At 43.6% G+C, this 25,540-nt stretch overlaps 1 protein-coding gene across 1 annotated transcript in view; it reads right to left on the bottom strand.

Moving 5' to 3' along the window:
- DNER (delta/notch like EGF repeat containing) overlaps positions 1 to 25,540 on the bottom strand; it is a 390,912-nt gene that overhangs the window by 230,320 nt on the left and 135,052 nt on the right. The window contains exons 3-5 of the mRNA XM_040229375.1: positions 5,421 to 5,723; positions 3,140 to 3,234; positions 379 to 545 (exon numbers count right to left, since the gene is read on the bottom strand). Coding sequence (XP_040085309.1) covers positions 379 to 545; positions 3,140 to 3,234; positions 5,421 to 5,723 — 565 coding nt within the window. The remainder of the gene's footprint in view (positions 1 to 378; positions 546 to 3,139; positions 3,235 to 5,420; positions 5,724 to 25,540) is intronic.

The raw sequence follows: 25,540 nt of genomic DNA, 5'->3' as shown, positions 1-25,540 counted from the left end.
AGTGAAGTGAAGTCGCTCAGTCGTGTCCAACTCTTTGCGACCCCATAAACTGTAGCATACCAGGCTCCTCTGTCCATGGGATTTTCCAGGCAACAGGACTGGAGTGGATTGCCATTTCCTTCTCCAGGGGATCTTCCCAATCCAGGGCTCGAACCCAGGTCTCCTGCATTGTAGACAGATGCTTTACCGTCTGAGCCACCAGGGAAGTCCTATTTATTATATGTGAAACCTCACCTAAAATGGAGGAAATTATGCTAAGGGCTGGAATTCAGATTATCTGGGCAAAATTCCCTACATATTGTCTCTAACACACCAAACTGAGGTCAAGTTGAATCCCATGAGTTTTAGATACAAGATTTAGTTTTAGATACAACTCACCAATGAAGTGATTCTGTCCCAAGGCAAGCATCTCCTCCAAGAGAACAAGGCCCCCAGGAGCCTGGAGGAGGGTTACGCTCCGACCATCGATGAGGGAGCACTGCTGAAATCCCGTTGCCGTGACCTTCCACAGCAAAATCAGCGAGGCAGTGGCGTCTTGTCGAATTCTGAAAACGAGAACGACGTCAATGGAAACTCCCTTTCAGAAAAATTCATCTTAGAATCAGGCCATCAGGTTAACACTAAAAATAAAGATGACGCATACACCCATAAAAGTATCAAGAAATGGATGACATGATCTTCTAAACAGGCGCCCGCCTCATGTGGACTCATGATGATCAGTTCCCATGCTGGTAAAAACACCCATCTCCCACTTGATCAAAAATATACCACAAAATCACTAATAGGTAATCTAGGTCATAATTTTCATCAATAATAAAAGGGACTGTTGAATTTAGAGACAACTTCTTCCATGCGTGTGTGTTAGTCACTCACTCATGTCCAGCTCTTTGTGACCCCATGGACTACATCCCACCAGGCTGCTCTGTCCATGGAATTCTCCAGGCAAGAATATTGGAGTTGGTAGCCATTCTCTTCTCCAGGGCATCTTCCCGACCCAGGGATTGAACCCTGCATTGCAGGTGGGTTCTTTACCATGTGGGCCACGAGGGAAGCCCAACTTCTTCCATATCCACTCGATAAAGCGTTCTGCTAGAATTTATTACACATGTGTAACACATCCCCAAATCACCTGAGTTTGCTGCTCAAATAAGTGAAAGTGTGTCACCTCCCATGCTTCAGGTCTTCCCTGGTTTTCCCTTGGTTTCAGGATAAAATCCAAAGAATGAGATGCCCTAGCAGACGAACCCACCCAGCCTCCATGCCTCTCAGTCTCGGATTGTGCAGCTCCACCCTTGCCATCCGCGCAGTGGCCACAAGGAGCTACTGTGTCTTCCCCCAGGACGTCTTATCCTGGCTCCCAGCCATCGTTTCCCCCTCCCGCTGGGAACCTGTCACTCTTCAAGGCCTACCCCACTAGCACCCCTCCTCTAGGACCTTCCCCTCTCTTCCCAGCTGCCACTCCTTCCTCTGTGCCGCTGGGGAAGGGGTTCACAGTGCACAGATCTGATCCCTCCCCACCCAAGGCAGAGCTCTTGGCTTGCAGCAAGGGTCTCAATTAAGGGTCGTTAAACGATCAGATTCATCAATAAAGGAAAGCGTAAGGGGCTAGCAACCCTCCCACGTGAACCCAGCACCCAGAGATCCTTCTGCACTTCCATCTTACTCAACCTGCTGCTGCTGCTCCTGGGTCACTGCTATTTCTGTCTAACACTGCAGCCTAAGGGTCTTGGGAATTTCAGATTTGTTGTGGGGGCAGTGGGGAGTGGAGAGGAAGGCAGCATTTAAAAGCATAGACCAGAAGTTTCCCGAAAGGCTTATGCAAGTAAAGCAACATGACCCAGACAAGAAAGAACTGGGGCATGGTTTCATAAACATAAAGGAAACCAATGATTTCCCTGAAACCATCTCTGGCTGGTGGGGTTTCCGTCCTCAGTAGGAGCAACAGAACACTTAGGACAGGGGTCCCCCTACTGGTAGAACTCGGAGCTGCTCCCAGGCCTCACCCTCCTCCCTGCCAGACGTCTTCCCTGTGTCCATCCTGGCTCTTTCCCACCAGGTGACTTCCAGGTCGGGGCAGGAGATACAGAGGTAATGGAACAAAGCCCCTCATCCAAACATTTTTAGAGATTCCTTTGTTTAGAAGGCAAGGTATACAAAAATGACCCTGTGTGGTCCAAGTGAAGAGTGCCCACTGCCCTCTTTCAATGGAATCATGCAGTATCCTGGTTAAGCTGGGCCAGGTCCTCCCCCTCCCAAAGTCCTACCCTCTCTTCTAAAGTCCCTGAAGACTAGACAGCAAGTGCCCATTTGGGTACATGATGGGTAGCTTCCCTGGGAGCTCAGCTGGTAAAGAATCTGCCTGCAATGTGGGAGACCTGGGTTTGATCCCTGGGTTGGGAAGATCCCCTAGAGAAAGGCATGGCAACCCACTTCAGTGTTCTTGCCTGGAGAATCCCCGTGGACAGAGGAGCCTGGTAGGCTACAGTCCATGGGGCCTCCAAGAGTCAGACACGACTGAGTGACTAAGCACAGCACAGCACAGCACAGGGTGGGGAGTTGTCAGACAGGTCAGGGGTGCTCCATGCAGCCTCCACCCCCACTCCCCAGCAATGCACAGCACCTGGTGTCCCCACAGGTATTGTCAACACCACTTCCCTTTGCCTCCTCCCCACCCCCTGCAGTGACATTGAGCAGTATGTAATTTGAAGGAGCATAAATTTAAAACACAACAAAACACACATCTCACCTGCTTGTTTTTAAAGACATAATTGCAATGCTTGGATGTTAAACGTGGGGTAAATCATGCATACGAATTTAACCTATGGTCCATTAAAATCTGAAGAAGCCAAAGAATCTGGGAAGCAAAAGTCATTGAAGAAGCTAAGGGTCTGGCTCTAGACCTCAGCTAAGGCTCCTGGGTTTCTTATCTCCCACCTAACTCATCCCACCCAGCATCCCTGGAGTCTCCTCTGAAATTGCCTCTGAAATCTAGTTCCTAAGGGACACAGGCCTCCTCTAAACATGGAATTCCATCCCTGGTTCCCACTGGGCTGACCCATTACAGGCCTGTTATGTGAACAGACGCCACCCAGCAGCCAGAGTATCGATGGTAACCACGTTTCACTAGGAGCTTTCTTACTTGACCGACGTGTTCTGTGGGACTTCAAAGGATACCAGACGGCCCCCTGCAGAGCTGTTGGCACTGGCATTCCCACAGGCAATGTCTGGAACCACCTGGAGGGGAAAAAAAAAAACACCACAAAAAAGACAGGTTATTAGGGTTAATCTTGGGGAAAGATCATATTAGAAAGCAAAACCCCACGGGCCGCCTCCACTCCACTCCTTGGATGATGCTGGGGATCGTGACTCGAAAAGCCAAGTGAAACCTTACAAATGTTAACCATAGCGAAAGCTTTGCCATCTGAGTTTGTGAAAGACAAAAGCTTTGCTGAGAGCAGTCTGCAAATTAGCAGGATGACTACACTGCTAATAGGATGTTGCAGGGAAGGGCAGGAGATTTGCTCCCTTCTTTCTTTCATCCTGCGAGCAGTCACGGGCCTCTGCTCTCTGCTCAGTCTGGGAGGTAATGAAGGACTAAATGCTTAGAGAACAAGGAGACGGCCTTAGAGGAGTAGCTTCCACATCATGGGTAGAAATCCAAAAGACTAGAAGAACAAGCCTTCCAGAGAGCCATAGATAGGACGTGTCTGGTCCAAATGACCCTGCTCGGTTCACAGGTGGATGTGGGAGAACATGCTGAGGCCAGGAAGCTGGGAGCTGCCCTTTTCTGTCCCCTGTGGACCAGACCTTCATTTTTAAGTGACGTGTTCCGGAAAGCATTATACTGATGTGCATTTAAGAAAAGGAGCTCGAGGGGGGAATTGTGCTCATCAGGAAGCATATTGCTAATACTTGAGCTGTATCCAGTGACGGGCTTCTGACCTGTTCATTCGTTTATTCCTCATGCTATGATCTGTGCTCATCCCCTGAGAGTTGGCATAAAAGGATATTAAAAGCATTCATCATCACTGAATTAACAGAGGGCAATAAAGAAATATGCTCAGCACTTTCACCCCATTCCCAGCATGCACAACTTATTGTCCAGAAATATATTCACATGTTCCTCTGGCACTTGTAACTTGCTTATTGAATGGCCTAAGAGATAACAGCATGATAGGAAGGTGAGGCATTTCTTTTTCACATTTACCAACCGCAGGAGAGCATGGTTGGCTGGGGAGATTTTAATGGTTGGCTGGGGAGAAATTTTCTTTAAGGGACAGTTCTTTGATAAAAATAGGACCAAACCTAGTTCACATTCGAGAAGTGTGTCATTCAGCAAAGAGGTATTAAAGTCCTAACTTCAAAGCCTTGATTGTAAGTTTGAAATCAGAACAAGTTCTCAGTTTTTTAGGCAGCATATAAACACTGCCCTTCAGCCTGAATGGGCCTTCACAAATTGTGTGGCAATGAGAAAAAGTGGGTCAATTGGTTAGAATTACCTAGGAACATAAAACAAGAAATGCTGCCTTACTCTTTTATAACCATAATCAAAATTTCTGGACATATTCTTTGGCTCTAAAAATGCTATACAAAGATCTTTATAGGCTTTTTTTTTTTTTTCAGGTAAGCTAAAAGCCTGTCATAACATACAACCACAGGTCTATACTGATAAGGAATACTATATGGAATGGAATTGCACTTTATCGATGTTAACTCAAACCCACGATTTCCGTTTGTCCAACTTCAATTCTTCTAGCTAGAAAACTTATATTTTATGTCAACTTTTAAAGGTCTGTTGGAAAATCCTCAGTGTGAGACTTCTGATGCGCTTGAAGGTACAATAAGCCAAACCCAGACAAGACAAGACTCAATGAACAGAATCTGCTGTTGCCAAAATAAATCAAACTTGGAAATTTCATTCTTAAATGCACTGCCAAAATATTTTAAAAATCAATAATACGTTTTTTTCTAAATCCCACTGAAGTGCTGCAAGTCACCAACAACAGAATCTAAACAATAACAAACTAAAACTGAAGCATAAAATTCCATGGAGGAAAATTAGGTCAGTAATTGAGGGTCTATAATATGTTCATTGATATTACTCTTCATTGAGCTGCCTGTCCCAAACCTAAGATTATCTCACATAAAGGTATGTGGATATCGTTTCAGAAAATAATTTCATTCATTTTCTTCCTTGTTTTTTCTTCTTATGCTCATAAAACAATCATAATTGGCATGTCTTATTTACATAACCAAGAGAGATTTCCTACACGGAAAGGCAGACAGGAAAAAAGTATGGCATCTTTTGTTCAATGTGTAACTTCAGGGCTTTCGATTTTTATTGCTAATATTAGAACCACTGGAATGATTTTAACCATAGTGGTTTCTTACATAAAAACATGTTCACTTAATGTTCTCACCTCCACTTGATCCCATTTCATTTCTACAACTTTTTGGCCCGTTTTCGGCTGCCACGTCGGCAGGGTGATGGTTGCCTGAGAGCGTGGCAGCATTATCTCGGGCTCCTGGGTCGCAGGGACAGGCTGAAGCTGCCTGGGTGCCGTGGACTCGGTCCAGCCAGAGGCGGGGACGCTGGAAAGTGCCTGTTCACAGTTTGGACCTTCGTAGCCTTCGTTGCAAATGCAGAGGTAGCCATCGCTGCTGCTGCTGCTGCTGCAGTTGCCATGGTGACACGGGTTGCTGGCGCAAGGATCCGCAACAAGCTGAAACGAGACCATAAATGGGTCAATTATTCCCTCATAAGGAATGTGGTGCCTTTGCTGGGAAATGAGTTCCGTGACTCAGAGCTGCTGGTCTAAAAGAAATGTTATTCCTGTGGAATATACATTTTTAACTATTCGTGCTGTTGAGGGGTGGGGGGCATCTCCCAAGGTCATCACAACACTAACCCACAGATAACAGATGTCTAACAAAGAAGTATGTAGTTAGTGAAAAAGAGCCTCCCCTAATCCAAGGCCCTAAAGAAAGCTGATTTCAGGAACACTTATTTAGAGAAGTTTTCTAAGGCGAAAATAGTTAAAACAGAGACTCGTTAGGAATATACTAACTTCGATCTTTTTAGCTGCGGGTCAACGGATACAGGAATCTAAATTGAAATCTCTTCTTTCACATCCTGAACCATTGTAAGGTCTCCTTATGAGAAATGACTGCCCAGGTTATCGCCTCTACAGATGCACTTACCTATGTCTTCCAATTTCCTACCTGATGAACAATTCTTTTTAAAGGTGATATTTAATTAAAGGCTTCCAAACTGATCAGCTGGCATGACAACTGCAGGTTACAAGGAAGCACGGTGGTGACTTCTATTAAGCAGAGTTTGATGAAAGTTTCTAACCTCATTATTTGAAAGGGTGATTACAGAGATATGTGACCCGGCTGCAAATGGAAGATAAAAATTTAACTACATATCTTTAAATTATGCTCCTGTTCTAAGAAAAGTGTTTATCCCTGAGTTCCTTGCTGACCTTTGACTTGGCTTTGTTATCACTTACAGATGTTACAAAAACAATATGAAATGAAACAACGTAACAGTGCTTCTCTCCAGACAGCCCAAGGGTTGAGGCATGTTCACCGAGCTAATTCCATTATTATTTGCTTCTATGATAACAGAAAATTAGACTCCTATCTGATGTACCCCTGGCTTCCCAGGCCTGATAATAGAACAGAACTGAGTGAATAAGAGACTGCAGAAAAACAGGACCTTCGATTTCTCCTGCTGAAATGAGTTCATGCTTTAACACACATGGATAGAATTCTGCCTGGAAAAACAGCTACTCACTCTGCTAATTACCCTTGTCACACAATTTCCAGCAAACTCTTTTAGGAAGATTAAGGGATTTTGGACTGAATAAAACAGCTCCCAAAATACCACACTGTTAATTCTGTGTTCTCACTTGGAAAAAGCTTCACAAAATCTCAGATAAAAGTAGACAGGTGGGTATCTGAAGAAAATATTTAAAGTGTAAATATTTTAACATATTTACAATTTTGATCAACTCAAAGTAAAATCCAGACTCCTTCCAGGGAAGACAAAGCCCTACCTAATCGGGTCCCTCCCCAATCGGGTCCCTCCCCACTCCTGATGCTCTCTCTTCCCCCACACTATCCTCCTCCTTTACACTCAACCCCTTCACCTTCTTTCTGTCCTTGGATTATGTCAAGGTCATCCCCACCCCAGGGTCTTTGCACCTGCTGGGCCCGCACCTGAAATGCTTTCTCTCAGACTTTTCATGGTTTTTTGCTTCATTTTGCAGAGTCAGATACGACTTAGCGACTGAACAACGGCAACTACCCTCTTTCACAAAGTTCTCTGCTCAACCGTTACCTCTTCCAAGAAGCCTTCCCTCACTGGAAAATCTAAAGTAATCCCTTTTTTTCTCCCACAGTGCCTGGACTTATCTGCCGTGTTCACAGCTCTGTTCCCAGCATGTTGACAAAAACAGAAAATGTGGTGGGGTTTCCTTTTAAAAAGCATTGAAGAGATAAAAGCAGACAGATGACTTGGTTTCTGAAAAGCAATGGGTGATGAGGGACAGACTGAATTGCTCCTTTAGTCCTGATATGTGCCTGGGCTTTGGATTTATTTTTAGGAAGGCTTCCTGGAGTGGGTATCATCTCAAGAAGGAGGAGGAATTTAATTCGCTGGGATAAAGAGGGCATGTAAACCAGGTTTCTGACACCAACTCTTAAAGCAAGGTCAGAGGTTGACCTCATCACAAATTAAGACTTTTAACACATGCCTAAAAACACAGACATATGTTTAAATCATTTTAAAAATTGTAGAGATCACTACAAAGAAATCGGTTCTGGAAGTGAAAACCTCCATGGTGCAGCTTAGGGAATGACATCATAAGACAAAGACCACCTGTCTGATGGTCAGAGAGGCCCCAGGGCTCCTGTCCCATTGTCACAGCCCACGGCTGGAGACCACCAGTCCTCAGAGACTGTCTAGGTGGGTCACTGTGTACAGCCGTCCTGTCGTGGGCAGTGTGAGCGTGGGTGCTGGTGGGGAGAGCTGGGTGGAAAGGGCAGGCCTCCAGTTCACCAGCCCAGGAGGCAGCTCCACCAGGTGAGGGAACAAAGAACTGAAAGGAAAACATGCTGAGGATAAACAATACCATCTAAGTGCTGCTGTCTGGGCTTCATAGATGAGAGGAAAGCAAGAATAGCATATAAGATGCAGTAAGGAATGACTTATGTAGAAGGTCTGAATATTCCCTGGAAGGACTGATGCTGAAGCTGAAGCTCCAATACTTTGGCCCCCTGATGCAAAGCACCGACTCATTGGAAAAGATCCTGATGCTGGGAAAGATTGAAGGCAGGAGGAGAAGGGGGTGACAGAGGATGAGATGATTGGATGGCATCACCAACTCGATGGACATGAGTTTGATCAAACTCCGGGAGACAGTGAAGGACAAGGAAGCCTGGCATGCTGCAGTCCATGGGGTCACAAAGAGTGGGACACAACCTAGTGATTCTACAACAACAATGTAGAAGGCCAGGAGAAACGCTCTTAGTAAAGAAAAGAGGACAGAAGCTAAAAATTAAACTACTAATTGCATAGATTTCTAAAGAGACTCAAAACAGTGAATCCTATGATGGTGCACACACGTACACATATGCGCTGAATACAAAGCAGAGTGTTAATTGCACTGGGAGGTCACTGACCCCTTCTTTAAAATAATTGTGTCATATTTATGCTACTTCTTGGGCTTTCTGCTAGTGGCTTCAATAACAATGCCAACTACCTGCTCTTCTATCCTCTAACACTACAGACTAGTTTCACTTTAAAAAGTCAATTGCCTAACAACGAATATAAGATAAAGTGCAATCATTAACCTTTAAGCAAAATCTTGGCATCATAAATATTTATTGTAAGTCCTGTTTTTCTGTACACAGCCTATTCAGTGTTTTTGCTTTTTTTTTTTAAGTTTGTATGTGTATTTTATCTCACAGGGAAAAAGTCCTATTATAGATGTCACTACTGCCCCTGAATCCATTACATTTGAACCACAAGCAGAAAGTAACCAAACTGCCAAGATATCATAATTAACAGACCTGACTTTGGGAATACTCAAAAGTTAACAGGTGATAGTTTCTGTTTTCTAATGACGGGGAAAAAGAATAAAGACGTTGTCATATCAGCAGAAAGAATAAAGAGAAAGCTCACAGGTTAATGGTTTCCTGCTTACAGTAAACAACAAGCTCATGTATTAAATACTGTATGCTCTTTTCATCTGATTAATTCATCTCTTTAAGCCAAATTTTTTCACATTATGGAACTAATCTAACACTATTCACATTTTATTTCAACTTTTCACTTATGTCAAATAATTTATGCTACAATCAAGAAGAGCACTTCTGGGGTGTGGACAGGGTAAAGTGGAGGCCAGGCCAGAGAGAAGGTGCCTGCCAGCCCCAGGTGATATGAAGACAGCCTCATGTGACACTTTAGCAGTGACCTGCTTTCTTGCCTTAAATTGTCTGCTGCCCATATTTTTGGCAATTCCAGTGCCCTCTGCAGCATATGAACAGAAGGATGAAAGGTCAAACTTAAAACAGGTATGAAAAAGGCCCACTTACAGAATCATTAAATACAAGAACATCAAAGCTACCAGTCCCTGCAAAGTGCTGCATATGAACCTCTTCGCCTGTGTTACTTGGTGATGGGGGCCGGGGAGGGGTTGCCTGGGAGTCACATAAGCACCTCACTGGTAATCCTTCCATACTAGTTTAGACACTAAAGTGCCTAAAGACACTAAACTAAACAAGTTTAGTTTGGTGGGCCTCCTTCCTACTTCTCCTGTCCTTTTACAGAAAACTCTATGACGTGCCAGGTAATGCCTAGAAGAGAGGTCAAGAGGATGAAGCAAGCCTAGTTCCAGCCTCCAAAGAACTCAGTCCAACAGAAGGGTCAGACAAGTGAGCAGAGACGTGCCTTGAGCCGTCTAATTTCAGCTAATGCCCTGCGTGTATGTGTATCAGCCATTATGGTCATGTGTTTTATTGAGTTAAAGCTGCTAAAACTGACAGTTCTAGTGAGGTAGAGGAACCTAGAACCTGAGTGAAGTTTGAAAGAGAAAACAAATATTCTATATTCAGTTCAGTCAGTTCAGTTCAGTTCAGTTGCTCAGTCATGTCTGACTCTTTGCGACCCCATGATAATCGCAGCACGCCAGGCCTCCCTGTCTATCACCATCTCCCGGAGTTCACTCAGACTCACGTCCATCTAGTCGGTGATGCCATTCAGCCATCTCATCCTCTGTCGTCCCCTTCTCCTCCTGCCCCCAATCCCTCCCAGCATCAGAGTCTTTTCCAATGAGTCAACTCTTTGCATGAGGTGGCCAAAGTACTGGAGCTTCAGCTTTAGCATCATTCCTTCCAAAGAAATCCCAGGGCTGATCTTCAGAACAGACTGGTTGGATCTCCTTGCAGTCCCAGGAACTCTCAAGAGTCTTCTCCAACACCACAGTTCAAAAGCATCAATTCTTCAGTGCTCAGCCTTCTTCACAGTCCAACTCTCACATCCATACATGACCACAGGAAAAACCATAGCCTTGACTAGACGGACCTTAGTCGGCAAAGTAATGTCTCTGCTTTTGAATATACTATCTAGGTTGGTCATAACTTTTCTTCCAAGGAGTAAGCGTCTTTTAATTTCATGTCTGCAGTCACCATCTGCAGTGATTTTGGAGCCCCCAAAAATAAAGTCTGACATTGTTTCGACTGTTTCCCCATCTATTTCCCATGAAGTGATGGGACCAGATGCCATAATCTTAGTTTTCTGAATGTTGAGCTTTAAGCCAACTTTTTTGCTCTCCTCTTTCACTTTCAAGAGGCTTTTTAGCTCCTCTTCACTTTCTGCCATGAGGGTGGTGTCATCTGCATATCTGAGGTTATTGATATTTCTCTCGGCAGTCTTCATTCCAGCTTGTGTTTCTTCCAGCCCAGCGTTTCTCATGATGTACTCTGCATAGAAGTTAAATAAGCAGGGTGACAATATACAGCCTTGACATACTCCTTTTCCTATTTGGAACCAGTCTGTTGTTCCATGTCCAGTTCTAACTGTTGCTTCCTGACCTGCATACAGATTTCTCAAGACGCAGGTTAGGTGGTCTGGTATTCCCATCTCTTAAAGAATTTTCCACAGTTTATTGTGATCCACACAGTCAAAGGCTTTGGCACAGTCAATAAAGCAGAAATAGATCTTTTTCTGGAACTCTCTTGCTTTTTCCATGATCCAGTGGATGTTAGCAATTTGATCTCTGGTTCCTCTGCCTTTTCTAAAACCAGCTTGAACATCAGGGAATTCATGGTTCACGTATTGCTGCAGCCTGGCTTGGAGAATTTTGAGCATTACTTTACTAGCGTGTGAGATGAGTGCAATTGTGCGGTAGTTTGAGCATTCTTTGGCATTGCCTTTCTTTGGACTGGAATGAAAACTGACCTTTTCCAGTCCTGTGGCCACTGCTGAGTTTTCCAAATTTGCTGGCATATTGAGTGCAGCACTTTCACAGCATCATCTTTCAGGATTTGAAACAGCTTCAACTGGAATTCCATCACCTCCACTAGCTTTGTTCATAGTGATACTTTCTAAGGCCCACTTGACTTCACATTCCAGGATGTCTGGCTCTAGATTAGCGATCACATCATCATGATTATCTGGGTTGTGAAGATCTTTTTTGTTCAGTTCTTCCATGTATTCTTGCCACCTCTTCTTAATATCTTCTGCTTCTGTTATGTCCAGACCATTTCTGTCCTTTATTGAGCCCATCTTTGCATGAAATGTTCCCTTGGTATCTCTAATTTTCTTGAAGAGATCTCTAGTCTTTCTCATTCTGTTGTTTTCCTCTATTTCTTTGCATTGATCACTGAAGAAGGCTTTCTTATCTCTTCTTGCTATACTTTGGAACTCTGCATTCAGATGCTTATATCTTTCCTTTTCTCCTTTGCTTTTCACCTCTCTTCTTTTCACAGCTATTTGTAAGGCCTCCCCAGACAGCCATTTTGCTTTTTTGCATTTCTTTTCCATGGGGATGGTCTTGATCCCTGTCTCCTGTACAATGTCACGAAACTCATTCCATAGTTCATCAGGCACTCTATCTATCAGATTTAGGCCCTTAAATCTATTTCTCACTTCCGCTGTATAATCATAAGGGATTTGATTTAGGTCATACCTGAATGGTCTAGCAGTGTTCCCTACTTTCTTCAATTTGAGTCTCAATTTGGTAGTAAGGAGTTCATGATCTGAGCCACAGTCAGCTCCTGGTCTTGTTTTTGTTGACTGTATAGAGCTTCTCCATCTTTGGCTGCAAAGAATATAATCAATCTGATTTCGGTGTTGACCATCTGGTGATGTCCATGTGTAGAGTCTTCTCTTGTGTTGTTGGAAGAAGGTGTTTGCTATGACCAGTGCATTTTCTTGGCAAAACTCTATTAGTCTTTGCCCTACTTCATTCCACATTCCAAGGCCAAATTTGCCTGTTACTCCAGGTGTTTCTTAACTTCCTACTTTTGCATTCCAGTCTCCTATAATGAAAAGGACATCTTTTGGGGGTGTTAGTTCTAAAAGGTCTTGTAGGTCTTCATAAAACCGTTCAACTTCAGTTTCTTCAGCATTACTGGTTGGGGCATAGACTTAGATAACTGTGATATAATGGAATCTAGAAAAAATGGTACTGATGAACCTAAAAATGGGAAGAAATAGAGCCACAGGCATAGAGAACAGACCTACGGACACAACATGGGCAGGAGAGAGGGGGACAAATTGAGAGAGTAACACTGAAATATATACACCATCATGTGTAAACTAGATGACTAATGAGCAGTTGCTGTATAACACAGGGAGCGCAGCCTGGTGCTCTGTGACAACCTAGAGTAGGGATGGGGTAAGAGGTAGGTGGGAGGTTCAAGAGGGAGGGAACATATGTGTTTTTTTTAAAAAAAGAAGAAAATATTTAAAAAAAAAATAAAGACATAATTTTTTAAGTTCCTAAGACTGAAAGAGAGAATGGGCTTGAAAACTTCAAGTCTGAAATGAGCCAGTCTCTTAGATGGCAATGGCAGCTCTCACAAAAGACACAGCAGAAAGGAATGTTCTGGTGAAAAACGGAACCAGCTGAGCACCCAGCATCCTGGCGATGACCCTGGTGTACAGGTGGCCAAGCGGTTGGGGCAAGTCCCTTGCCTGCCCTGGGCACACATCCCTCCAGCATCCAGGGTCTGGGGTGGGACATGTCAAGATCGGCTCCAGCTGTTCTCAGAGGGTCCAGAGGAGCACGGAGCACCCTGGGGTCACCTCCCTCCCTCATTTATACCCACACTCAGTTGGCAGAGTCATCCAGGCCACGGAAAGGGTGTTTGAGGAGGAGAACCTATAAACACTGATGGAACACACAACGTGGCCCGGGCAGTTGAGGCAGGTTACCTGAGTGGGTGGGGGACACGGTGGCCTCAGTGCACTTAGACAGGAGGGTAGGCACAGAATGGAAAGAACTGAGAGGGAATTTCTGTAAGTAAAATGGGCCAGAGTTTTTGTAATTTGAGCAGCAGAATCAATTAAGGAACTTTTAATACAGATTTCGATACAGATGTTAGTACTGTTGGAAGAAGAGATGCCTTAATAAGTAAGGAGCAAAAACAAAAGCCTTAAAGCAGGATTTTTCAACTTGTGCACTAGTGGTTCTTCAGGCTGGGTAATTCCTTACTGTGGAGGCTGCCCTGTATATCGTAGGATGTTGGACAGCATCTCTCATCTCTACTTACTAGATGCCAGTAAGACCCTCCCACCAACAATGACAGCTGTGAACACCAAAAATATCTCCAGACATTGCCACTGTCTTCTGGAGGAAAACCACCTCCGACTGAGAACCACTGTCTTAAAAGAACAAACTGAAGCATTTCATTCCATCAATATGCTTTGACCATCCATGAGACTCCATAAATGGAATCAAAAGGCAACAATACGGGAAAATATCTACAACCTACTACACAGGACTAAACCCTTTATAATACAAATCCCTAGACATCAATTAGAGAGAAAAGCCTCGGTAAAAAGGACAAAGAAATAAGCAATATTCAGAATGATGTGCAAAGAATCATGCCATTTTTACATTATTTTTAAACACAAAACACAATATTATGTGTTTGTTTATTGGTAGGTGGCTCAGTGGTAAAGAATCTGCCTGCCGATGCAGGAGACACAGGTTCAGTCCCTGGGTCGGGAAGATCCTCTGGAGAAGGAAATGGCAATGCACTCCAGTTTTCTTGCCTGGAAAATCCCATGGACAGAGGAGCCTGGTGGGCTATATATATAGTCCATGGGGTTGCAAGAGTCAGACATGACTTAGCCACTAAACAACAACAACAACTCTTTGTTTAAGTACAAAAACAAACTTTTAAAAGTGGAAGGGACCATTGTTTTAGGAATTTAAGCTGCAGAATCCTCTAAGGGACATTATAAAATACAGATTCCCTGGCCCCAAGCTGTGAATGAAATACTGAGGACGAGGCCTACAAACCTTTATCTTTCAACATTCTCCAGATGATTCTGGAGCACTAGTCCAAAAACCAAAATTCAGAATTTGTCTGTGTAAACCAGGGGTTGGCAAATTTCAACCACAGGCTGGAGCCAGTTTGTTTCTGTAAATAAAGTTTTATTGGAACATGGCCACGGCCATCTGTTCACATTTTACTGCTCTTGCACAACATCAGCAAAATCTGGCCCACAAAGTCTATACAATAGTTATTATCTGGGCCTGGAGTTTGCCAATCCCTGACCCTGAAGAGATGAATCTGAGGATTCACAAATAGGTGGGCTCCTCTAGGAAGACTTCAGAGAAGAAGACAAACTTGAATAGGGCCGTGATAAAATTGCTAGCAATTCCATCTAATTGTTTCTCCACACCCAACTCCCTCTACTAGAGTCGTGTGCACTATGAGATTCAATCACAGAGGGACCTTTCACAATACAGCTTAAGGTAGAAAAGGGATCAGATGTTCTTTTTTTTTCCTTTGCTTTTTATTTTATACTGGAGGATAGCTGATTAACAGGGCTTCCCTGGTGGCTCAGTGGTAAAGAATCCACCTGCCAGTGCAGGAGACTCGGCTGGGTCGGGAAGATCCCCTGGAGAAGGAAATGGCATTCCATTCCAATAGTCTTCCCTGGGAAAACCTGTAGCCAGAGAAGCCTGGTGGGCTCAGTCCATGGGGTCCTAAAAGAGTCAGACATGACTTAGCAACTAAACAGCAACAAAAATACCTGATTAACAATGTTGTGAAAATTTCAGGTGGACAGCAAAGGGACTTGGCCATACAGACAGGTACACACTGCTACACCCAGACGTCCTTTCAGTTCTTCACATCATGTTTCTCCACCCAAAATAGAAATTGCACTGGTTAGAAATGTCATCTTTATGCTGAAAGACAAACGAACATTGTTGGGGTCCAACTGTCATAGTATTTTTGTCTTAAAAATGAATTTTTCCCACTTTCTTCAATAAAGATCTCAACTATATTCCAACACCAACTGCTTACCCACTAGGAGTAAAAATGTGTGAAAAAAAAACCATTATAATGCTTATGCCAGTAGTAGTCTTGGCCAAGAAATGCATCCTATGAATTTTTTTTCCCAAATCCAAATAACAAAAATGCTTATTCACTTTAAAGAAGCAAGAACTATATATCTTTGTGTGTGTGTGTGTGCACGTGCGTGTGTGCTCAGTTACTCAGTCGTGTCTGACTCTTTGCTACCCAATGGACTGTAGCCCACCAGGCTCCTCTGTCCATGGGATTTCCCCAGTAAGAATACTGGAGTGGGTTTCTATTTCCTTCTGCAGGAGGAAGGATCCTTCCTGATCCAGGGATCAAACCTGAGTCTCCTGCATTGGCAGGTGGGTTCTTTACCACTGAGCCACCAGGGAAGCCCATATATCTTAGTGAAATACACTAAGGAAACAATTCCCACGTGTTCTGATATTGCTTTATTTCTGTATTAGGAACTTTAAATTACTTGAAAAACTATTCCTGGACCTATCTGGGCAGCCCATTTCCACCACCACCACCCCCCACTCCCCCAGTTCAGAGTCACTTTCTTAAAATCAGCCTGTCCTGGTTTTTGCATGCAGGTTGAGTCACATCTGTAAGCCAGCCGAAAGGAAATTGCAAGCAGAATTCAGACTTTTGACATGAAACGAGTCGATTAAAAATAAACCACTACCTATCTAATTACTTTCCAACTTTTCTATGGAATCTCTTTAAAACCTGATACTTTGGGAAATTACCTTGAAATTGCACTCCCTTTGCTGTAGTCCAGGTGACACACACAGTCGATACTCATACTGATGAATCTTTAATCCCTGTTCCTTGCAGATATATCAAAATTAAATAACTCTTCTTCAAAAACTTGGCAAACTCTCTGTCGCTTGGTGTCCTTATTCAACTACATTCTAAAGGATAACATTCGGCTGCATTTACTGCCATAGGCACACCAGCCTCAGTGAAATGCTTCTTGTCTTGTTTTTCTTTGAACCATTTGGAGATCATTTTCTTGAATCAGAAACCCACAGAACAATTCCAGCACATATATTCTTGTTCCCTCTCTCATCAGAGACACTCAGACCTCCAAGCAAACTCTTTTGACAAAACAACGTCATGAATACAGGAACTATGTCAACTTTTACCTCCTTGCTTATTCACCAAAAGGAGCCTGCAGCAAAATGGGAATTAAATAGCTTATGAAGATCATATAATCATCTCAACCAATGCGGGAAAATCGTTTTATTAAATTCAACATCCATTTACATTGAAGACAGTTATAAAACTAGGAATAGAGGAGAACTTCTTTATTCTGATAAAGAGTATCTATTAATACAAAAAAAAAAAACCCTTCAGAACATAATAGTTATCAGTGAAATGTTGTAGTTTCTCTCTGAAGTTGAGACCAAAAGAAGGAATCTGCTTTCACCACCTCCACTGAACATTACATTCAAGGTCCTAGCCAGTGCAAGGAAGCAAGAGTAAAAGAAGTTATAAAGACTGAATAGGAACAAAAGTGTCATAATGGACAGACTACGTGATTATGCATGCAGGTAAGTTATTAGAATATGGGACTTCATCAGGTTTGCTAGATACAAGGTCAACATTAAAAAAATTTTTTTTGAAAGAACAGTTGCATCTCCATGTATCAGAAACAGAAAAAAAATAAAATCTTCTTAAAAATGTGGTCTACAATATTTTTTTAAACCCTTAGGAATAAATCAACCTGAAGAAGTACATGGCCTCAATAGAAAGCTATAAAATAGTGAAGCAGTATTTAGAGAAATTAAAGACAGTATATATAAGTGGAGAATCTAGTTAGGGACCAGAATACTCATTTTTACAAAGATTCCAATTTTCCCCAGTGACCTACAGATTCAATGCAACTCCAAAAAAATCACAACGGCATTTCTTTGTTCTTCTGTAAAATGTCCCTAAATAGCCCAGACAGTCCTAAATAAGAACAATGGAGGAGGGGTTGCTCTCCCTCCTCAGAAACTTTAACGCTATAGTAATTAGGACAATAGAACAGAGAATCAAGAAACAGAATAACCATATGAACAGTTCATTACTGGACTACAATAGTGTGATAAATATAGTCCTTTCAATAAATTGATAATCATATGAGGGGAAAAATTAAGCTTAGCTCCTCCATCACAACAGATACAAAGATAATTGCAAGTGATCTGAAACTAATATAGATTAATTATACTTCAATTTAAAATTTTTCTAACTTAAAAAGCTTCTAAAATATTTCTAAATAAGTTACATTAATTAATTAAATACATACAGGCTTCCCTGGTGGCTCAGATGGTAAAGAATCTTCCTGCAATGTAGGGGACCTAGGTTTGATCTGAGGGTCAGGAAGATTCCTTGGAGAAGGAAATGGAAATCCATCCCAGTATTCTTGCCTGGAGAATCCCATGGACAGAGGAACCTGGCAGGCTACAGTCCATGAGGTTACAAAGAGTCAGACAGGACCGAACAACTAACACACACACACACACACACACACACACACACACACACACTGGATAGATGACAGATAGGTAGATAGGGGATTGTAATCTAAACATACATGCATGAGATACGCAGACAGTGTACTATGAAAACCAGAGAATAGGGCAGTGAACTCACTACGGGACTCTAAGAAGTCTTCCCGTGTGAAGTGTCAAGGGTTAAAGAGGAGCTACCCAAGGAAAGAAGAACAAGAATGGTGCTTCCTGCCAGAAAGAACAAGGGCAAAGTCCCTGAGGTGGTAAATGGGTGGGGTGAGGGGGGAACTACAGATGGTTCTATATAACTGGAGAACATACCACCGGTCTGCCAAGGAGTTTTAAAAGCAGATTTTGCTCAAAAGGATGATGACCAGTTGGTAGCATCTGGCCTTTATTTCTGAAGGCAAATCAATCATGAGTTTTAAGCAGGGATAGGAGAGATGAAATATTTTAGATAAATCCCTCTAGGAAGAATGGGATGATGTACTTGAGGAGGTCAATCTGGAGACACAAGGATGTATCAGGAAACCACTATCACCAGCCAGTTGAGAAGGGATGTGAGTCATGTCTAGGGTTGGGTCAGCATAGTTGGAAACGTGAAGGCGAGCTGGAGAATCAATCCATAGGATTGGAGGCTAACTGATTGGGTGTGACAGGTGAGAGAGGAAAGGGGCTGTGTGGAGGAACTCCTGGGATTCTGGCCTGGACAAGCAGGTAAAGGGTAGGGTCACTCATTGAAATACAAGTTTTAGAAAGAAGAGCAAGTTTATGAAGGAGCAGGGAGCCATGGTTTTTGGTTTAGGGAAGAAAGATATTTGGGTGTGTAAGAGACATCAAACAGGGGTGTCCTTAAGAGATTGTCAGTAAGATCTTGGGCTCATGGGGAAGGGATAATTACTAGAATATTGGGGAGGGGGACAGGGGAATCCTGCATACATGCACGATCATTGAGGCGGAGCCTCAGAGAGGTTGGGAAGGGTCCTCTGAAAGATATAGGAAACCATGAGCACAGAGAAGGGAAAAAGAGGTTACAAGCAAAAGAGTTAAAATTTGTTGAGGGCCCATGTATGTCTCAGGCTTCCCAGATAGAGCTAATGATAAAGAACCCACCTGCCAATGCAGAAGATATGAGAGATGCAGGTTCAAACTCCAGTACTCTTGCCTGGAGAATCTCATGGACAGAAGAGCCTGGCGAGCTACAGTCCATAGGGTCACAAAGAGTCAGACATGACTGAAGCAACTTAGCCCGCACTCATGTATAAAGCAATGGCACCCCACTGCAGTACTCTTGCCTGGAAAATCCCATGGACGGAGGAGCCTGGTAGGCTGCAGTCCAAGGGGTTGCTGAGGGTCAGGCATGACTGAGCGATTTCACTTTCACTTTTCACTTTCATGCATTGGAGAAGGAAATGGCAACCCACTCCAGTGTTCTTGCCTGGAGAATCCCAGGGATGAGGGAGCCTGGTGGGCGGCCGTCTATGGGGTTGCATAGAGTTGGACACGACTGAAGTAACTTAGCAGCATGTATGTCTCAATTCATTTGCTCTTAACAATCCAATGAAACAGATTCCATCCTCATTTTATCTGGGGAGCTAAGGCTTAGAACAGTTAAGCAGCTGGTCCAAAATCACACATAGTAGGTGTCAGAGCCGAGATTTGAACCCAAGACTAAGCAACTCCAAATTGTAACTCTTTCCCACATACCCTGAAGAAGGGAACGGCTATCCACTCCAGTATTCTGGCCTAGGGAATTCCATGGACTGTAGAGTCCATGGGGTTGCAAAGAGTCAGAGATGACTGAACGACTTTCATTTTCACTTTCCCATATTCCAGAGCCTCTTATTTTATCTCATCAGGTCAGTGACTGAATTTCAGAAGGAGAGTATGGCTGACAACCAGAGGCCACGAGGGGAGGGTAACATGATTACTGGAAAGTGGAGCCTGGATTTGACCCTGGCCACGTGACAAGGGCAGTTTGGGCAGCTCAAGGGGTCAGAGGCCACCTTCCAGTGAGTCAGGAAGAGGAAGGAAGACACTCAGGACACCGTCAGAGAGAGGGGATCTGGCTCCAGTCAGCTGTGAAAGGCTTCAGGTTAAACAGACCCCAAACCCAGCTCATCAGACCTTAGAAAGAATATGAACTGAGCCCACCCAGCCTAGAGAGAGAAGACACCTGCCCAGAGCCCCGGGTTCATGGTTCTCTTCAACATCCAATTCTGCACACATAAAATGTGAGACGCCTGAAGGCATGCCCAGGAGTGTGGAACCCATAGGATTCTGCAACCCGTCCAGGCAGGGTGAGGAACTATGACACGTCTGATTTTCATTAGCATTTATTCTGGCAAACAGCCCCCAGGAAAACTTCTAGGAATGTGTCTGCTGGATGAACCACAAGCTGACCAAGTTTCTGGAATGCACAAAAGAGCAAAGTCTAAACCCCAAGAACACAAACAAATGGAGCTGTCCTACCCAGATAAATTCGGAGAGAGCATAGCATGTGACAGGCCCACAGCAGAGAACCAAAGTGCGGGGCCTCGAGGATGTAACCTAAGCAGGTCACACTGGCAGTGAGAGAGGATATGGGGGAAGCTGACTTTTATCCTGAGAGGAACCAGTTCATTAAAGTCAGGGATGGAACTCTCCACAAGTGTGTGGGACTACACCTTTCTGGTTGACATTTCCCACCCATCAAGTGAAAGAAGCACATTTTGTTTACATCCCCTTTTTAAATTGTCATCAGAAATATCTTTGCCACCTGCCAACTTTCTAACCAATGTTACAACCTGAGATACACACCCTCAGTGTTTCCTGAGATGGACAGGTAACTGCCCTCAGCAGGAGACCCTAGTAAATACCATCCTGCCGAGAGCAGTGTCAGCTGAACCCCTCATTTTTTTTCGCATTTTCTGACTTTTTAATTAAAGTGAGCTGATTTACAACATTGAATGAGTTTTAGGAACTGCACTCCTATTTTGAGAATTTCCTACACCCAGCATTCCTGACGTGGTAAGATGGCATCACCGACTCAATGGACATAAGTTTGAGCAAGCTCTGAGAGTTGCTGGCGTGCTGCAGTCCATGGGGTTGCAAAGAGCTGGACACAACCGAGCGACTGAACTGAACTGAGCATTCCCCTTCCTGAAAGATCCCAGAAGCTGCTGACAAAGATGATGGCACCAGCCTGCCTTTGCCCAAAAGTAAACTCAATGTTCCTTCTTGCCTTTCCTCCTAGATGATGGAGCAGCACATGGATTCCGTGAAGATGCTCCAGCCACACAGCAGCCATGCAGAAGCCACAGGGAAGTCAGCAAGAGCCCAAATACAGCAGCCTCTGTTATTCCAATGGGTTTGGTTGCCATCGTGGAAACTTTGGGAAGACAATGACATGTATTATACCAGACTGGGGACTTGAGTCAGTCTCCCTCTTTCAAAAGAGCATTCCAGTGCCCTAAACCATTCAACCTTTTTGGTCCAACCACACCCCAGTCATTAAAGGTCTATTTAGAGTTGAAAAAAAAAGATCCTTTTACTTTTGTTGGGGGCCCCAAAGTAGTCTCCAAATATTAACATGTGTTGATTTCTTTATTATTTAAATTAGGTGTAAATGTCAAACGATACTTCTGTGGGGTAGCAAGGAGCTGCAAAACCAGGCACATAGTGGGTATTCCCTAAATATCTATTGAAACGGAGAGGACCTTGCTTTCATTTGGACCATTCTTCACGCAATCTGCCAGGCTTGAGAGCCCAGGATCCTTAAGAAAACTTGGGGCAGAACTTATTCCTGCTGTGAAACCGGGGTCACCTTGGCTCTTGCTCTAAGCTCTAAAGTGCTCTGTACGCTTGTCTACCTGCGTGGCCTCCTGACTACGCTGATGTGCTTTTCTCTCTGCAGGCATAAAAATTCCCTCTGCTCTGTTTTCAGTTTTTCTAAACTTAAGTGGAAATAGCTGCTGTGATTTTAACAGCCATCTGCTCCAGAGATGAGGACAAGGGTCAGTGACTCTGAGGCTAAATCTCAAGTCTGTTGTCCAACTTCATTCACCTGGAGGTAAGCCTTAAGTGGCGCTAGTGATAAAGAACCTGCCTGCCAATGCCGAAGACATAAGAGACTCAGGTTCAATTCCTGGATAGGGAAGATGCCCTGGAGGAGGAAATGGCAACCCACTCTGGTATTCTTGCCTGGAGAATCTCATGAATAGAGGAGCCTGGCGGGCTACAGCCCATGGGGTGGCAAAGAGTGGGACATGACTGAAGCGACTTGGCACACACACAAAAGCCTTCTAGAATGAGCAGCCTTCATACAGAGATCTTCACTTCTTAGTGAAGCTAGGAAGCTTCACCTCCTTAGAAAGCTAGGAAGGGAAAAAAAAGATAAAATTCAAGCCACCAACAGCAAGGCCTAGACTGTCGTTCAGCCGCTATGTTGGGTCTGACTCTTTGCGACCCCACAGACTGCAGCACACCAGGTTCCCCTGTCCCCCACTATCTCCCAGAGTTTGCTAAAATTCATGTCCATTGAGTCAGTGATGTTATCTAACCATCTCATCCTCTGTCATCCCTTTCTCCTTTTGTCTTCAACCTTTCCCAGCATCAGAGTCTTCCAAAGAGATGGCTCTTCACAAAGACGGTCAAAGAGTTGGAACTTCAGCGTCAGTCCTTCCAATGAATATTCAGGGTTGATTTCCTTTAGGATTGATTGGTTTGATCCCCTTGCAGTCCAAGGGACATCCCTAGATATCCATTAGCAATTGTTTTTAAGTCCACAAAAGCCAAATACCCCCAAAGAGCATGCATGCTCAGGTGAGTCATCTTAGGACATGGTTGGAAAGAAGCTCTCTGATTGGCTAACATCTACTACCAGGCCAATTTTTTTTCCTTGAGGAAGCTGAGAGGGTCTTAAACATGGAAGATGAAAGAAAGCTAATAAAGGGATAGAACAGGCTGAGAGTGAATGAGGTCATCCATGGAAGCCCTGTCAACCAGAAACAGCCACGAGTTGTGACACCCAGAGAAGAGGAAAGTGATGAATAGAGATTAGAGTGTCTGCAACCTGGGAGTTAGGGCAGGAGGGGCGGCGGTGGTTTATTCGCTAAGTTGTGTCCAACTCTTGTGACCCCATGGACTGTAGCCCACCAGGCTCCTCTGTCTGTGGGATTCTCCAGGCGAAAATACAGTGGCTTGCCATTTCCTTCTCCAGAGGATCTTCCTGACCCAGGAATCGAACCCAGATCTCCTGCATTGCAGGCAGATTCTTTACCGACTGAGCTATGAGGGCAGGAGCGGAGAACAAGGATAGAAAGCCGCCACCACCTTAACTGTGCAGCCCTGTGAACACGGGACAGTTTTTACCTGGAAACAGAAGAGAGAACATTCAAAGTGCATTTCAGGGCATTGTCTTTAAGATACAGAGCAGTTTTCTCAATCATGACAAGATAAACCTTAAATCAGTAGAGAGCTGACACCTGTGTAGTTATGTCTACAGAAGCAATACGACAGACGTGCTGTAGTTTCAAAGACACTCAATTCATACAAATGATCACTTTAAAAACACAAACATTTAGCATTTCCAGTTAAGGTATGAAATTAGAAGGGTAGAAAAACCAAACTGGAAAAATAGTCAGTAGGCATAAGCATGAGAATTATGGGTTTTTCAGCAAACTCATTTTTGAGCACAGAGAATTTTCTGAACTGTTTTAATATGCTGAGGAAACCAGTCACATTTACTAATGCTTTCCAAGTTGGACCATGTGAATTAAGTTACTGCATAAAGATTATAGACACCGTGATTTTTCTGGCATATGTAATACAGGCACACAGAAAACAAAAGCTTAATTGATGGAATTTTCATTACTCAGGACTTTTATGATATCAGATTAAACTGATGGGCAGACCCTTCTCTGGCTAAAATCATTTAACAATTTTAGATAATATAGAATATAGTTTAATTCAAAAGTGAACTTTAAAAGGAGGCAGAGGAGAAGGAGAACCCTCAAGTTTCAGAAATGATAAGAGAAGAGGACTCGAAACCAGAGCCATTAGCTGTTCATTGACCACAGGGGTTATGGACCTGGAATAAAACCTAGGGCCTGGGGAGCTGAACTCTAGAAATCACACAGGGATGGAAACGTGGCCATGAGCCCAGGAGACACAGCGGAGCTATACCTGAGTCCATAGTGAAGCCTCTTAGGGTCATGCTGCCTGCTTAAAAAAAGGCTAGTGATCTGGAGATCCCACAGGGGAAACAGCTGAAAACCTGGCATAGCTTCAGGGCTCAGGGATGAAAAAATAGTTGTCCAGAAGTAGCCAAGACCTTCCATATAAATATCCCATGAAATTGACAACAGCCCCTTGATATGGAATCCTAAGCCAAGAAATGCACATTGAAAAACTGGATCAGAACCAACAGAGTGATGGAGCGACACTTTCACAACAACAGAGTATAAGACTCACACACACATGTGCACACACTGACACATACTATAATGAGCTCACAATCCAAAATTACAATTGCACAAGGAAACAAACCACCATCAGCATGGGGAACTACAGGTAAGATTCAACAGAATCCTTTCCCTTACTGCATGAACATACATTTATATATCTTAGGATAAAATAGATGCTTATTCCCAAATGCCAAAGAATGTTCAAATTGCAGCACAACTGCACTCTTTTCATATACTAGCAAGGTAATGCTCAAAATCCTCCAAGCTGGGCTTCAGCAATACATGGACCTAGAACTTCCAGATGTACAAACTGGGTTTAGAAAAGGCAGAGGAACCAGACATCAAATTACCAACATTCGTAGGATCAGAGAGAAAGCAAAGGAATTCCGGGGTGGGGGAGGAATCCACTTCTGTTTCACCAACTATGCTAAAGTCTTTGACTGTGTTGTTGTTCAGTCACTCAGTTGTGTGTGACTCTTTGTGACCCCATGGACTGCAGTGCATCTGGCTTCCCTGTCCTTCACCATCTCCCAGAGTTTGCTCAAACTCCTGTCCATTGAATTGGTGCTGTAATCCAACCATCTCATCCTCTGTCGTCCCCTTCTCCTCCTGCCTTCAATCTTACCCAGTATCAGGGTCATTTGCAATGAGTCACTCATCGCATCAGGTAGCCAAAGCATTGGTGCTTCAGCTTCAGCATCAGTCCTTCCAAAGAATATTCAGCATTCACTGTGTGGATCACAACGAACTGCGGAAAATTCTTAAAGAGATTGGAATACTAAGCCACCTTAATTGGTCCTGAGAAACCTTTATGCAGATCAAGAAGCAACAGTTAGAACCAGACATGGAAAAACAGACTTGTTCAAACTTGAAAAGGAGTACATTAAGGCTGTATATTGTCTCCCTGCTTATTTAATGTCTATGCAGAGTACATCATGCAAAATGCAGGGCTGGATGAAGAACAGGCTGGAATCAAGATTTCTGGGAGAAATATCAACCTCAGATATGCAGATGATACCACTCTAATGGCAGAAAGTAAAGAGG

Source organism: Oryx dammah, unplaced genomic scaffold, assembly GCF_014754425.2.
Source record: "Oryx dammah isolate SB20612 unplaced genomic scaffold, SCBI_Odam_1.1 HiC_scaffold_27, whole genome shotgun sequence".
Taxonomy (NCBI): Eukaryota; Metazoa; Chordata; class Mammalia; order Artiodactyla; family Bovidae; genus Oryx; species Oryx dammah.
This window is presented reverse-complemented; position numbering and strand designations above follow the sequence as displayed.